The sequence below is a fragment of the Trichomycterus rosablanca genome, chromosome 24, assembly GCF_030014385.1.
Source record: "Trichomycterus rosablanca isolate fTriRos1 chromosome 24, fTriRos1.hap1, whole genome shotgun sequence".
In the NCBI taxonomy this organism is placed as follows: Eukaryota; Metazoa; Chordata; class Actinopteri; order Siluriformes; family Trichomycteridae; genus Trichomycterus; species Trichomycterus rosablanca.
The window spans coordinates 816,334-831,775 of record NC_086011.1 but is presented as its reverse complement, the minus strand read 5'-3'; the positions used below and the strand labels follow the sequence as shown (position 1 = coordinate 831,775).

Below are 15,442 nucleotides of genomic sequence, written 5' to 3'. Positions count from 1 at the left end.
AAAACAAGAACAGAAAAAAACAGAAAAAACGAGGCTGATAAACTGTGAGCTAATAAATACAAACATTTACAGCATTTAGCAGACGCTTTTATCCAAAGCGACTTACACAATGAGCAATTGAGGGTTAAGGGCCTTGCTCAGGGACCCAACAGTGGCAACTTGGTGGTGGCGGGGCTTGAACCGGCAACCTTCTGTTTACTAGTCTAGTACCTTAACCACTGAGCTATCACTGCCCAACAAAAAATAATAATAAAAAATAATAAAAATCTACAGTTTGGGCAGCTCAGGTGGCGCAGCAGTAAAAACACACGCTGGAACCAGAGCTGGGATCTCGAATACATCGTATCGAGTCTCAGCTCTGCCTGCCGGCTAAGTCTGAGCGGCCACATGAACAACGATTGGCCTGTTGTTCAGATATGGGCGGGACTAAGCCGTATGGCGTCTCTCTCCCATGACTGGTGCAATTACGACCTCTGCTGGCTGATTGATGTCGCCTGCACAGAGATGATAAAAGAGTGCTCTCAGGGTGTGTCTCTCAGTACACAACGCTGAGCTGCACTGCACTCGTCAAAGCGTAGGTGATAAGATGCATACGGCTGCTGCCCACGTGTCGGAGGGGGCGTGGGTTAGCTTCGTTCTCCTCAATCAGAGCGGGGATCGGCATTGGTGGAGAGGAAGCGTGACGCAATCAGGGAATTGGACGCCCTAAAAAGGAGAAAAAGGGAGAAAATGCATAAAGAAAATATTTTAAAAAATCAGTGTTATGGTAACATGAGATGTTTTTGCTTCTTATTTATTAGTATGAAAGTGTTTTGTAACTTTCTTTTCTTTTTTTAGGATTTATTTATTTATTTATTAGGATTATAACGTCATGTTTTACACTTTGGTTACAGTTATAACAGGAATGCTAGTTACTTATTACACAAGATTTATCAGTTCAAGGTCTTTGGACTGTTGGAGGAAACCCACGCAAGAACATGCAAACTCCACACAGAAAGGACCCGGACCGCCCCACCTGGGGATCGAACCCAGGACCTTCTAGCTGTGAGGCGACAGTGCTACCCACCGAGCCACTGTGCCGCCCAGCTTTCTTCAGATAGACACTTTATTGATCCCAAAGGAAATTAAAGCACCAGTAGCATCATACAGCGATGAATTAACAGTACGGTACAAAACAAAAGCAAACAGAAAAACTGAGCAGTTCTGCAGAACCTGATGGAGAGTCACGCACTGATCTCTATTATCCCCCGTCTCTGTGCTTTAGCTTTAAAAAAACTGAGAACAGAAACTAATAAAACGAATACATTTTCTGCATGTTCCTTGTTCTGGGGGAAAATTAAAATAGAAAAAAACCTAAATGCATAAAAAAAACAATTAAAAAAAGATTAGAAGTAATAAGTGTTTGTACTTTTCTTCCTGATAAACTAGCGGGGAGCTCAGGTGTCTGTGCTGACATCTCGTTGCTACTGGCCGGCTGGGTGTCTACACAGACAACGATCGACTGGTCCGAGGGTGGGAATGCTGGAGTGGATCCCTCATAACTGCTGCAGTTATGCCCTCTGCTGGCTGATCAATGGTGCTGCACAGAGACAGGGGATAACGTAGATCAGTGCATGACTCTACGTGTGCGTTATGGATCCTGCCTGGTGCAGGTGAGAAGAAGCGGTGCAGGAGACCCTCCTCAGTCTGGAGTGGAGCTCTGCAGCAGTAGAGAGGAAGTGAAATGCAATCGGGTGATTAGATACGACTAAATTGGGGTAAAATGCAAAAACGTATCACCCTCAATTGCTGTCCGCTAAATGCTGAAAAAGTAGATGAATAAAAGACGCACTTATTTAACACATATATCAGAGTTTCAGTCCTTCCCTAAACTATTTAATGATTCATTTATTACAGCTGTTAGTAACTGTTGTGGCGGAAACATGTGAATCAAAGTTTAGAAGGGGCGTCCCAATACTTTTGTCTTTATAGTGTACTTTAGCAGTGTAAGCTTAATAAGTAATGTACTACACGAGTGATCATAAGGTTGTTGGTTCAAGCCCCTCCGCTCTGAATTCACCCCTCTGACTGGTTGGTGCTGTGCTCGGCCGCCTCGTTTTTCTTCCCTCCCTGTTCCTTAGCGCCGGTGTCGTTAGCGTGCAGATTAGCGAGGGCGTCCTGCGGCAGGCGGCTGAGGACCAGGTTGACCAGCTTGTTCCGGAAGCTCCGGCTGAGGAAGCTGTAGAGGACGGGATTGGCCAGGCAGTGCAGCAGAGCCACGGCGCTGACCACGGTGTAGGAGAAGAAGAGCTGCCCGACGGTGTTGCAGTCGAACACGGAGTGTTCGCTTTGAGAAAAGTACACCTCAAGGAGGAGCATGACGGTGTGGTACGGGAACCAACAGACCAAAAACACGGCGGAATAAACGTGCAGGAGCCAAACGCCATCGCCGCGGCGGCTCTGAACCTCGGGGGACGAGCGCACGGCTCGGGACAGCAGCGTGTTAAAGGTCACGATGATGGCGGACGGGAGGAGGAACTGCAGGAGGAGCTGGATGATGGTGAGAGAGCTGGACCACTCCACGACGGCGTGCTCAGGTAACATGTAGCATCCCGGCTCGTGCATGTTCAGAACCCTAACGTGAGCCGTCTCCAGCGCGGCGAAGAACAGCGCCAGGATCCACAGCGCCGCCCCGATGGCGTACCTCTTGCGTCTCTCCGCCGCGCCCGTGCCCCGCGGGGCCGACCCACGGACCAGCGCGAAGTAGCGCTCAACGGACATGTACGCTACGAAAAAACAGCTAGCAAAGATGTTAGTGACGATGACCAGGTTGGAAAAGCGGCACAGGAAGTCGCCCCAGAGCCAGACGTGATCCAGCACGGCCTCCAGCATGCTGATGGGTAACGTGAGCACCAGCAGGGTGTCGGCCACGCCCATGTTGAGCATGCAGAATATCACCGTGTTCCGTGAGCGCCGCCTCTGCCAGTTCACCCAGAGCGCCGTCAGGTTCAGCGCTAGTCCGGCGATAAACATGAAGAGGTAGAGCAGGAAGAGGCCGATACGGCGGGAGGCTAAATCCAGCTCCACGTCACATGACCAGTCACTCTCATTATCCATCTGTCTAAATAAATACATAAATATATAAATAATAAATATATAAATAAATAATAAATAAATACATAAATATATAAGCAATAAATAAATACATAAATAATAAATAAATACATAATAAATAAATACATAAATATATAAATTATAAATAAATACATAATAAATAAATACATAATATATAAGTAATAAATAAATACATAAATACATAAATAAATAAATAATTAAATAAATACATACATAAATACATAATTAAATAAATAAATAAATACATAAATAAATAAATAATTAAATACATTTAAGTCAGTGTTACAAAGCCGGAAAAATAATAATATAAAATAACAGGAGCGTGTTTAAAACACACACACACACACACACGCACGCACGCACGCACGCACGCACGCACACACACACACACACACACACACACACACACACACACACAGCATAAAGGCTGTAGAACCAACATTTAGCTATTGCTATTTTGCCATCACAAAATAAATAATTAAATAAATATAAATTTCTGTATTACAGTTATTAAGAAAATAAAAGCATAAAAAGTTAAATAATAATAATATTATATAATGTTTAATAATTATAATAATAATAACATAGTTATATAATATTTTACAATATAATAATAACAAATTACTAAATGCTAAATAGTAAATGATTATAAATATTAGTATAGTATTATAATATAATATGATATTAATAATGTAGTATTTCTAACAACAATAATGATAATAATAATATAATATTATGTAATAATTATAATAAATATGGTAAATAATAAATATATAATAATAATAATATTAAGCATTTAATGATAATAATTATATTTATACAGATTATTGTACAATTTAAATAAAATTATAATAAATATGTTATATATTTTCGACCTATTGATCGTTCTTTAAAAAGTGCAGAATTGTTTATGCCAATCAGAAAAAAATAATGTAGATTTTAATAATTTACTGTATTTATATTCTTTATTTTTTTATTTTTATTTTACCACCTAATTTATTATTAAATGAGCAGTAATTATATTATATATTATTATATTATATATTATTTCTTTTTCTCAATAAATTTAAAAACGTGTAAATATAAATATAGTAAAAGTTTTTTAAACCTCCCTGAAAATAGTAAAAGTTAAATTTAGGATTTCAGATTTTAAATCCTTTAATTATAAAAATAAAACATAACGTTACAAGGAGAAGCAAAAATTCATGAGATCATTAAATACAGCAATTATTTAACCAAGAGAAATTCTGAGCTGCACAAACCTTTGTGTTCAGTCTGTTCAGAAGAAACCTGGAGAAGTTTAGAGGAACCTGGAGAAGTTTAGAGGAACCTGGAGAAGTTTAGAGGAACCTGGATGAGCCTGGAGAAGCTTCAGGTTCTTGATGAGAATGGAGGATCTGATGGTTCCACGCCCAGTGAAATCGGTTCTTCTGAGCAGGCTGGTTTGAGTAAAAGTTCTACATGCTGACGGCAGGAGAAAATAGGAAACCCATTTTTGTTTCCTCAGCAGGATTTTTGTGATTTATGAGGAACGGTAAGAATCATCATTAACCTCTGAACTTCTGCTGAGTTCAGGAGGAAACCGAGGAGCACAAACACATTGTGGACGCCAGGACAAAAGATCACAGGAGCTTCCACAAAGCACCGAGGAGATACAGGAGACCCAAACGCCTGGAGAAGCTTCTCTAAAGATTCTACTGCTAACGATTCAAATCACAATAAATACATGAACTGTGTGGCAACAGTTAGTGGAAGGACCTTTCCTGTTCCAGCTTGAGAACCATTAAAATGTGGTTTGATGAGGCGCAGAGCCCTAATCTCAACCAAAAAAATCTGATGAGTAAAAAAAAAAAAAAAAAAAAAAAAAAAACCGACAAATGAACTTTTAATGATTTTTCCTTTATTATCACAAAAATTGCAACAAAACACAATTTATTTTATTTGTTTTCAAAGCAACTAGATTACAGCTGAAGTCTGAAGGTCGTTTCTTGGAAGTCTGGAACTCTTTCTGTAACAGCTGAAGATAATCACCACTGAGCGAAGGTACGAGATGTCCAGAACAGAGACGGGACTCATGGGAGGACAGAGGACGCTGGAGAACACGCTGACCCATGTGTGCAGCCAACCATCACAAAGTGATGAGGGTGTAGTGACGTGAGGTAACATGAACGATATGAACCGTGTGATTCCTGAATGTCGTACAACACTAGAGCTCTAACTGATGTTATATAATAATATAACACAAACATTCAATATAACACAATCAACGTAATAAATAATTCAACAATAAAACATTTTCTAACGACGTTCTACTCTATATATGCTAGTTTAGCAGCCATGCTCAGATCCTACACTCTCAGCTGGTAGTTTATTTGTTTAAATCCCAGCAGGGCCCCTACAACTGATCAAAAAACATATATAAATATATAAAATAGAAATAAAAGTCGTAAGTCTTCAGGTGAAGATGTTGGTGATGAATTCCAGGAATCTCTTGCCGTACTGATCAGGATGAACCGTGGAAATCTCTGCACCCGACTGAGAGGAACACACAAAAACCAAAAACAACAATAAAAACAAAACAAAAACAAAAAACAAACAAAAAACAACAAAAAACAGAAAACAACAAACAAAAAACAAAGAAACAGAAAAAGAAACAAAACAAAAAACAAAACAAAAAAAACAGAAAACAAAAAAAACCAAAACAACATTGTTATTAATAAACCATAATTTACTCCAGTATTTAATTATTTATATAAATGATATCCTTATTTAATAATTAATCTTGAATAAGATTTTTATCAGAATTTTAAATGAATGATTTAACTTTATATATTTATATATGATGATTATTTATGAGCAGGTTTGTGTTGATGTGGCTGCTGCTTTAATAATCAGATTTTAATCAGATGTTTTTACACTCTGAGGCCTTCACACTATTTATCTGTAGCAGCATGTGATGTTATTTTATTGATTTTATACATGGTGAGACTTTTTCTCAGGTGTTTTTAAATTAATGAAGCAGTAAAATGATTAAATGTCATTATTAATATGGACAGTGATATAAGGAGATGAGGAGTTGGTACTCACGCCGTGTTTGACGGTTTTGGCGGCGTGAGCTGCTTTTTTCTTGGTGTCGTAATGAGTCAGAATATTTATTAAACCCATGAAGTAAATTTCATGCTGTGGAGAACCTGCAAAACACAATCCAGCCCGAACACGAGCAGTTACATCTGAACAATTCATATTACAAATTACAATTAATATTAAGAACATTGACTGGTCAGTCAGCAACCAGCCATACAAATGCTGTCATCTATTGACTGAAGGGCACAAATTCCCACACACAGACACAAGCTTCTCAGAGGAGTGGTCACTCTGTTTTACTACTGTTTGTTTTTGGAACGTCCGACAAGCTCATGCTCTGGTGTCCAACTACTCACGTACAGACGATCGGTTAACAACAACAGCTCGACCCGGACTGCCCCCCCCCGACTCACCCGCTGCGCTCTGAACGGCGTAGACGTCCACTCGGGGGTCCAGCTCTCCGGGCCCGAAGGGTTTACGGCCGGCGAGGGAGGCGGCGATGCCTTCAGGCGACGTACTGAGGGACGCCGGCGCTAACACGGTGACGCCGTTCTCCTGCTCCTCCTCCTCCTCACACGGCGATTCTTCATCCTCCTCTTCCTCCTCAAGCTCCGCCCGCTCAATGTCATGGATCCCCAACAACAGAGAGTAATCCATGATCTTCAGCTGGACCAGAAACTACAGGAAACACACACACACACACACATACAAACACATTCACACACATTCACACACATACACACACATATACACACACATACACACAATCCTGTTTCTTTAACCCTCTGCTGTAACAGTTCCTGCAGTTACAGTATGAAATCCTGTTTCTTTAACCCTCTGCTCTTTCTCCTGCAGGTTTCCTGTGCTTGATGGAACCGGATCTCTGAGTGCTGAACCCGCTCGTCTCTTATCTTTAGGATCAAACCCGGCCGAGTGAGTGCAGGACACACCGTCACCTCCATTAACCTCCTCACCAACAGGAAACGCTTTTCTGCACGCGCTCAGCAGAACCTACAGCGGCGGCGGCGGTGCTGAGCGGTGGTGAGAGAACGACCCGTAACACTGTGTTTATAATGAACCTGATTTTACAGCAGTACTGGGACATGAGCGCACAACCTCTCAGATCCAGGTTCGAATCTATACAGATATGATTGGCTTTGCCTGTCAGGGTTGGATTAGGGTTATATTAGGGTTAGGGTTGGACTTGGGTTAAGGTTATATTAGGGTTAGGGATGGACTAGGGTTAAGGTTATATTAGGGTTAGGGTTGGACTAGGGTTAAGGTTATATTAGGGTTAGGGATGGACTAGGGTTAAGGTTATATTAGGGTTAGGGTTGGACTAGGGTTAAGGTTATATTAGGATTAGGGTTGGACTAGGGTTAAGGTTATATTAGGGTTAGGGTTGGACTAGGGTTAAGGTTATATTAGGATTAGGGTTGGACTAGGGTTAAGGTTATATTAGGGTTAGGGTTGGACTAGGGTTAAGGTTATATTAGGATTAGGGTTGGACTAGGGTTAAGGTTATATTAGGGTTAGGGTTGGACTAGGGTTAAGGTTATATTAGGATTAGGGTTGGACTAGGGTTAAGGTTATATTAGGGTTAGGGTTGGACTAGGGTTAAGGTTATATTAGGATTAGGGTTGGACTAGGGTTAAGGTTATATTAGGGTTAGGGTTGGACTAGGGTTAAGGTTATATTAGGATTAGGGTTGGACTAGGGTTAAGGTTATATTAGGGTTAGGGTTGGACTAGGGTTAAGGTTATATTAGGATTAGGGTTGGACTAGGGTTAAGGTTATATTAGGATTAGGGTTGGACTAGGGTTAAGGTTATATTAGGATTAGGGCTACATTAGGTTGGTCTAAGGCTAGGGTAAGGGTTAGGGCTAGGGTAGGGTTTAAAGTAAGGGCTTGAGCTAGGGTTAGTTTTAATACTAGAACTAGGGTTAGGGTATGGCTAGGATAAGGACTAAGGTTAGTTTTAGGGCAAGAAGTAGGGCTAGGGTTTGGGCTAGATAATGACTAGGTCTAAGTTCAGGGCTGGGGTTATTTGTAGGACTAGGGTTAGGTATAGGATTATGATTAGGGTTAGGTATAGGATTATGATTAGGGTTAGGTATAGGATTATGATTATGATTAGGGTTAGGTATAGGATTATGATTAGGGTTAGGGTTAGGTATAGGATTATGATCATGATTAGGGTTAGGTATAGGATTATGATTATGATTAGGGTTAGGTATAGGATTATGATTATGATTAGGGTTAGGTATAGGATTATGATTAGGGTTAGGGTTAGGTATAGGATTATGATTAGGGTTAGGGTTAGGTATAGGATTATGATTAGGGTTAGGTATAGGATTATGATTATGATTATGATTAGGGTTAGGGTTAGGTATAGGATTATGATTATGATTAGGGTTAGGTATAGGATTATGATTATGATTAGGGTTAGGTATAGGATTATGATTAGGGTTAGGTATAGGATTATGATTAGGGTTAGGGTTAGGTATAGGATTATGATTAGGGGTAGGTATAGGATTATGATTAGGGTTAGGTATAGGATTATGATTATGATTAGGGTTAGGTATAGGATTATGATTATGATTAGGGTTAGGGTTAGGTATAGGATTATGATTAGGGTTAGGTATAGGATTATGATTAGGGTTAGGTATAGGGTTATGATTAGTACTAGGGCTCTAGGCTAGGATTAAGACCAGAGTTAGGCCTGTGAACATGGTTCCAGTTGTGTTAGAGAATCTGTTGGACTCACGTCAACGTCTCTGTGGAGCTTCTCCATCAGCTTCTGCTTCTCCTCATCACTGATGTGAACCTTCTGCATGTTGTTCCTGAAGTCCACGTCCTTAAAGGTGGGCAGATCTTTCTCCTGGAACCACCAGAGATGATATGTTTGGTGGTGTAAGAAGGAACACGGCTCAGATTGTCTGCAGTCGAGCGAGCTTTACATCGACACGGGCTCGGAGACCGGCTCTGTAGGTTCATGTCACTGATCCTGAAGCCGAGTCTTCTCTCTCTCTCTTTACTTCTGCTCAGTCTCTGAACCGTGGTGGTGTAAAGCTCACTCGACTGTGGACAGTGTCGCCTGTGGGCTCCTCGCTAGTGTTTTGAATTCGTACCTTTTCTTTCTCGCTGGCTTCCCGAGACACCAGAGAACCCTGGAGGATAAAGAAACGCTCACGTTAGATCCACTGCAGTCAGGATCAGATTTTGGAGTGCGTCTGTGGGAACTTACGTTCCAATTCATCCAAAACTCATCAAAGCACTTCCTCATGGACCTCGTTCTGGAACAGGAACGGGAAAGGTTCTTCCCTAGACTGTTGGGGAATTCCCCTATTGCACCGTGTACAGAGAGACACTATCTGTTTGGACACCTGGCCAGGTCGGTAGCACCCACACATGAAAGCTTTGATTTTATACACCTGTTAGCAATGGGTGTGGCTGAATACGCTGAAGTAATTAGGGGTGTCCACATACTTTTGGCCTTATATTGTCTTAGATCAATAAACATCTTGTGCGCCCTCTAGTCCTTTGAGTATCTTGAAAAGCGCTATATAAATAAAATGTATTATTATTATTATTATTATTACAATTATAACGTTATTAAAGCTTTATTAATTACGCCGCTCGTAAGGTGAACGCAGTGGGCGTGGCTCTCACCTTGAGGTCGTACTTCCTGTGGACGGTGAGTCTGTGGCTGAACATGTTCCTCATGATGAGGAAGTAGGCGTCCTCGTTGTTGACGGTGATGCGGTACATGCCGAGGAACTGAGGGAGCAGCGTGGTGCCGTGACACTTCACGATGTACTGAAAAAAAAAATACATGAGTACGTTTTGTCCTGGTCAGGGTCGCTGACCCCCCGGTGGCACCAGATTCCAATGTGAAAAGTGCCGGACCTCAAACAAACACTCAGCGATACTCGTTTATCTCTTTCTCGTGGCTCCTGATCAAGGAGAACTGAGGCTGTTCTGCAGCGAGCCGCTTCTTTTCCCCCGTCAGGGGTGGAGTCAGGATTAATAAAGTGGTTTTATTACCTGGTGATATTCGGACAGGATGTTGTGCATGTCCTCCACCTCCTCGCTGGAGATCTGTTTGATGATGAGCGTCCGGTCGTATGAGGTCAGCAGGAGTCGCTCGTCCTGACCGTCTCCCTCGCGGACGGGGGACATGCGCACCAGGGACACCTACACAGACGGAAACACGGGCGAGGGATGAGAACGGGGTACTGGAGACCTGGCTTCAATTCCGTGCCTCAGGTGCCACCTTCTAACATGCGGAGGGTGGATTGACTATGGCTAAACAGGTGAAACGGGACTAAGCTAACCCATCCGACTTCAACCTAAACACGACCGGCTCCAAGGGAGGTGTGGAACAACCAATAGACAAATACACAACCACTAAACAGAAGTTTTGGAGGACGTGGGTCCACAACGAGAACGTCCTACCAGGAACGGTGGTGATGTGATGGTGTGTGGATGCTTCACTGCTTCAGGGTCTCCTTACCTCCTAAAGCAAGAACATCTGGTCATCAGTCTGTGATCTAAAGCTGGAGAACAACTGTGTTGTGCAAGGAGACGAGGATCCAACAGACCAGAAGCACAGAGAGCTCCAAAAATCCAACTTTAGTGGCTTAAAGTGAAGAAACGAGAGGTTTAGTGGTTTAGTCCGAGACTTAAACCTCACTGAGATACTGAGGCAGGACCTTAAACAGGCAGGTCATGGAGGGAAGTCCTCTAATGTGGCTGAATGTAAGTGATTCTGTCAATAAAATGGACCAAACGTCCTCCAGAGTGACGTGAACGATGTTTGTTTGCAGTTGTTGGAGATAATTGTGGTTTTGATGGGAAATATAGGAGTTGCAGAACCTTTTCCAGCCTGCGTCTGGTGTTTCGCTTTTATTCTTTTCCTCTGAAGTTCTGAAACTGTTTGGTCTGATGGTTATGCAAACATGTAGGGGATCGGGGGCAGGGCGAGGGGGAGGGTGTCTTGGTTGGTAAGGAACGATGCCATCCAAAGAGAAGAGTGAAAGGAGCAGAGCATGCTGGGATCGGCTTCATGCAAAAACATGCAAACATCAACGACGGCGCTCGTCCTGCGAGGTAACGTGATCTCAGACGCGTTTGCATGATAAACGCGCAACGTACAAACAAAGCAGCATCACAAAACCACACCACGGAGCGCACAGCGTCCAGCACGGCGTCCAACACGGCGTCCAGCAGGGTGTCCAGCATGCTAACAACATGCTAAAAACACGCTAACAACACGCTAACAACATGCATTCATATTAAAGCTTAATCACAACATCAAAACACAAAAAACACATTAAAACCACAAAATCTCCTGGTTTCATTTAGATTTCACTCTTTGATGTTATGTACAGTATTGTTCTTATATAATACACAATATCAGAAATATACAATCATCCTGAATCTGATGGGTAAAAGTCAGAACAGAAACACGTTTATCATCTAAGCTCCATCCACATGTGCCACACCCACACAGAGTAACACACACCTTCTCTAAAACATCTGGATTCTGTAAGTGATTCTTACAGAGAGCTTCAGTATTCATGGAGGAAGGAGCTACACCTTCAGTGCTCTTCTACAACCTGGATAAATGAATGGATGTGAAGATGCTGTGTGGGAGGAGATGGTATGTGGATTGATGGATTGATGGATATTTGGATAGACGGATAGACGGATGGATGATGGATGGATGATGGATGGATGATGGATGGATAAATAGACGTGGGAAGATTGATGGTATGTGCACTGATGGATGGTGGTATCATAAGTGGATGTTAGATGGATGGAGGAACGGTGGGATGGAGGGTTGATGGTCTGTGGATTGATGGATGGTGGGTTCATAGGTGGATGTTAGATGAATGGAATGATGGGTGATGGGTGAGATGAAAGGATGGATGGACGGGCTGGAGGGTTGATGTATGTGGATGGATGGATGAATAGATGATTAAATGGAGGGATGATTGGATGGATGAATTGTGGGTTCATAAGTAATGTTGGATGAATAAATGGATGGAGGGATGGAAGGTTGATATGTTGATTGATGGATCGTAAGTGGATGTTAGATGGATGGATGGATGGTCGGTTCTTAGGTGGATGGTATGCGGATGATGGGATGGATGGTTGGATGGTTGATGGTATGTGGATGGATGGATGTTAGATGGATGGACGGAGGGAAGGACGGTTTGGAGGGTTGATGAATAATTGGAGGGATAGATGGTGGGTTGATGGTATGTGGATGACTGGCTGGATGGATGATAGATGGATGGATAAATAAACGGATGATTGAATGGAGGGATTGTTGGGTTCTAGACAGATGGATGAGTCAGTGGACAGATGTTGGATGGAGGGTTGATGGTATGTGGATGTTAGGTGGATGTTAGGTGGATGAATAAATCAGTGGACGGGTGTTTGGACAGATGTTTGGACAGATGTTTGGACAGTTGTGCACCCCATACCTGATAGTCCTGATCCTCGATGCCGAAGCGTTCCCGGAGGTTTCGGAACACCTGAGGACAGTACTCCTTAAACTTAAAGTGTCCTGGAAGATTCTCTCTACAAACGCCAAAAATAAAGGACACGGATCAAAGAGATGCTTTCATCACGTTACCATGGTAACAAAATCAATCATACAAACACTACAACAACAAACGTACAACTGATAAAGTACAATCTAATAACGATTATATTAATATAGATGTGGTAATGTGTGTGTGTGTGTGTGTGTGTGTGAGAGTGTGTAAGTGTGTGTGTGAGAGTGTGTAAGTGTGTGTGTGTGAGAGTGTGTAAGTGTGTGTGTGTGAGTGTGTGTGTGTATTACTTGTTGAACAGATGATAGTTGACTTTGATCTTGCTGTTGGCTTTGAAGTCGTCAGGTAGCAGCATCACCGGGGCAGGAAGAAGAACCATATCACTCACCTACACACACACACACACACACACACACACACACACATACACACATACATACACACACACACACACACACACACACACACACACCACATTCAGAACGATGCAAATAAACATCAGATATTAAAACCAGAAGCAGCTTTGATCTGAGTCAGTCTGATTTATGTGATCCATCCATCCATCAGTATAGAGGTCTAGACAGATGTATAGAGGTCTAGACAGGTGTGTACAGGTGTATATAGATGTATATAGGTGTAGACAAGTGTATATGGGTGTGGGCAGGTGTAGACAGGTGTATAATGGAGTATTGAGGTGTATATAGATGTATAGGCATGCATGGACAGGTGTATATAGGTGTATATAAATGTGTATACAGGTGTACATAAATATAGACAAGTGTATATAGATGTGTACAAGTGTAAACAGGTGTTTAATGGTGTAGACAAGTGTATATAGGTGCAGAGAGGAGTAGACAGGTGTATTTAGGTGTATACAGGTGTGTATATGTAAAAAACAGGTGTATATTAGTGTGTACAGGTGTATATGGGTGTAGACAGGTGTACATAGGTATATAAGTGTATATTGGTGTGTACAGGTGTATATAGATATAGACAGGTGTATATAGGTACAGACAGGTGTATATAGATATAGACAGGTGTATATAGATATAGACAGGTGTATATAGATATAGACAGGTGTATATAGGTACAGGCAGGTGTATATAGGTACAGACAGGTGTATATAGGTACAGACAGGCATGTACATGTATAGACTGGTGTGTACAGGTATAGACAGGTTGTGTACAGGTGTAGATAGGTGTGTATACAGGTGTATATAGGTGTAAACAGGTGTATATAGGTGTGTACAGGTGTAGACAGGTGTGTGAACAGGTGTATACAGGTGTATATAGGTACAGACAGGTGTATATAGGTGTATATAGTTGTATACAGGTGTGTACAGGTGTATATAGGTACAGAGAGGTGTATACAGGTGTAGACAGGTGTGTAAACAGGTGTGTACAGGTGTATATAGGTGTATATAGTTGTATATAGGTGTATGCAGGTGTAGCGTACCGTGTGGTTGATGCCCCACATGAAGACACTCATGATGGGGTCGCTGGCCCTGAACACCTCCACCTTCTGCTGAACGAAGTGCTTCTTCTTGCTCTTGGTGCGCGACAGTTTGACGGGCGCCGGATGGGGTGCGGTGCTGGATTTGGGAGACGTCATGGTTCAGTCCTCCGACTCTGAAGCTGAGATGTTAATCAGCGCTTCTGGGCCTCCATGCCGTCCCTGATGACCCTGGTCTGAAGGGTGCAGCACCCACTCTTCCCTCCTCAGTAGAAATGAGAGCCGGTGCTTTGTTCTCTCCAGCAGTGAAGCGGCTGTTCCTGCGGACCGATCCTCCAGAGCTCCTGCAGTGCTTATGACCAGTGACTGGACTCCTGTTTGATGGTCTCTGGTGGAGATGAACTGGTGAATGTGATGAGTGAGAGAGTGAATGTGAGAGAGTGAATGTGAGAGAGTGAAGTCCTGCCCTGGATTGTAAATTCACCCTCAACTGAAGCCTGGCAGGAACATGCTAATGGTCACCTGATCCACATGTGACTCTCTCACCTCAATCACCTCCCTCACCTCCTCTCTCTCTCTCTCTCTCTCTCTCTCTCTCTCTCTCTCTCTCTCTCTCTCTCTCTCTCGCTGAAATTCTAATTTAAGAAGCTTTATTGGCTTGACAGGGAGAGGTGTGTTGCCAAAGCCGCACAGAATTATTATTAAATAATAATAATAAAAATAATAATAATAATAATAATAGTAATAATAATAATAATAATTATAATAATAAAATAGTTTAAATATTATTGTTATTATTAATAATAATAATAAAATAGTTAAAATGGTAATAATAATACAAATAATAATAATAATTATTATTATAATAATAAAATAGTTTAAATATTATTATTATTATTATTATTATTATTATTTTTATTATTATTATTATTATTAATAATAATAATATTAATAATAATAATAAAACAGATAAAAGTGTTTGTATATAAAGGTAATAAATAAGAGAAGCTGTGGGTTTAGATTTTCTCTGATCTGAGGGTGATGGCGTGATTTTGTTTGTTTGCTGTATTAGAATCTTAAAATTGATGTTTTACACTTTGATTAAACTCATTTTTTTATGCATTTACCGCCAATCTTTTGAATAAGTTAGTCATATCCAATTCCCTGATGGTATTTCACCTGTACTGCTGCAGACCTTCTCTCCTGACTAACACACAGCCCTTTAG

General features: G+C 41.6%; 2 protein-coding genes across 2 annotated transcripts; both read right to left on the bottom strand.

Moving 5' to 3' along the window:
• Positions 1-2,055: 2,055 nt before the first annotated feature.
• LOC134302122 (G-protein coupled receptor 182-like) lies at positions 2,056-3,096 on the bottom strand. The gene has a single exon (XM_062987170.1). The coding sequence runs from the start codon at positions 3,094-3,096 to the stop codon at positions 2,056-2,058; it is 1,041 nt and encodes a 346-aa protein (XP_062843240.1).
• A 2,417-nt stretch (positions 3,097-5,513) lies between these two features.
• On the bottom strand, positions 5,514-14,375 carry pip4k2cb (phosphatidylinositol-5-phosphate 4-kinase, type II, gamma b). Its single transcript, XM_062986724.1, has 10 exons — positions 14,220-14,375; positions 13,055-13,152; positions 12,693-12,789; positions 10,246-10,395; positions 9,871-10,017; positions 9,330-9,368; positions 8,966-9,079; positions 6,612-6,876; positions 6,202-6,305; positions 5,514-5,649 (listed from the first exon to the last, which is right to left on the bottom strand). Exons 1-10 carry the CDS (start codon positions 14,373-14,375, stop codon positions 5,569-5,571), a joined length of 1,251 nt encoding a protein of 416 aa, XP_062842794.1. The 3' UTR covers positions 5,514-5,568.
• Positions 14,376-15,442: the final 1,067 nt, after the last annotated feature.

Excerpts from the sequence above, each read along its gene's own strand:
- LOC134302122 (XM_062987170.1), bottom strand. The coding sequence starts at position 3,096 with ATGGATAATGAGAGTGACTGGTCATGTGACGTGGAGCTGGATTTAGCC.
- pip4k2cb (XM_062986724.1), bottom strand. The coding sequence starts at position 14,375 with ATGACGTCTCCCAAATCCAGCACCGCACCCCATCCGGCGCCCGTCAAA. Across the intron at positions 12,790-13,054 it reads AACTATCATCTGTTCAACAA|AGAGAATCTTCCAGGACACT; the intron begins GTAATACACACA and ends TGGCGTTTGTAG. Across the intron at positions 6,306-6,611 it reads CGCCGTTCAGAGCGCAGCGG|GTTCTCCACAGCATGAAATT; the intron begins GTGAGTCGGGGG and ends TGTGTTTTGCAG.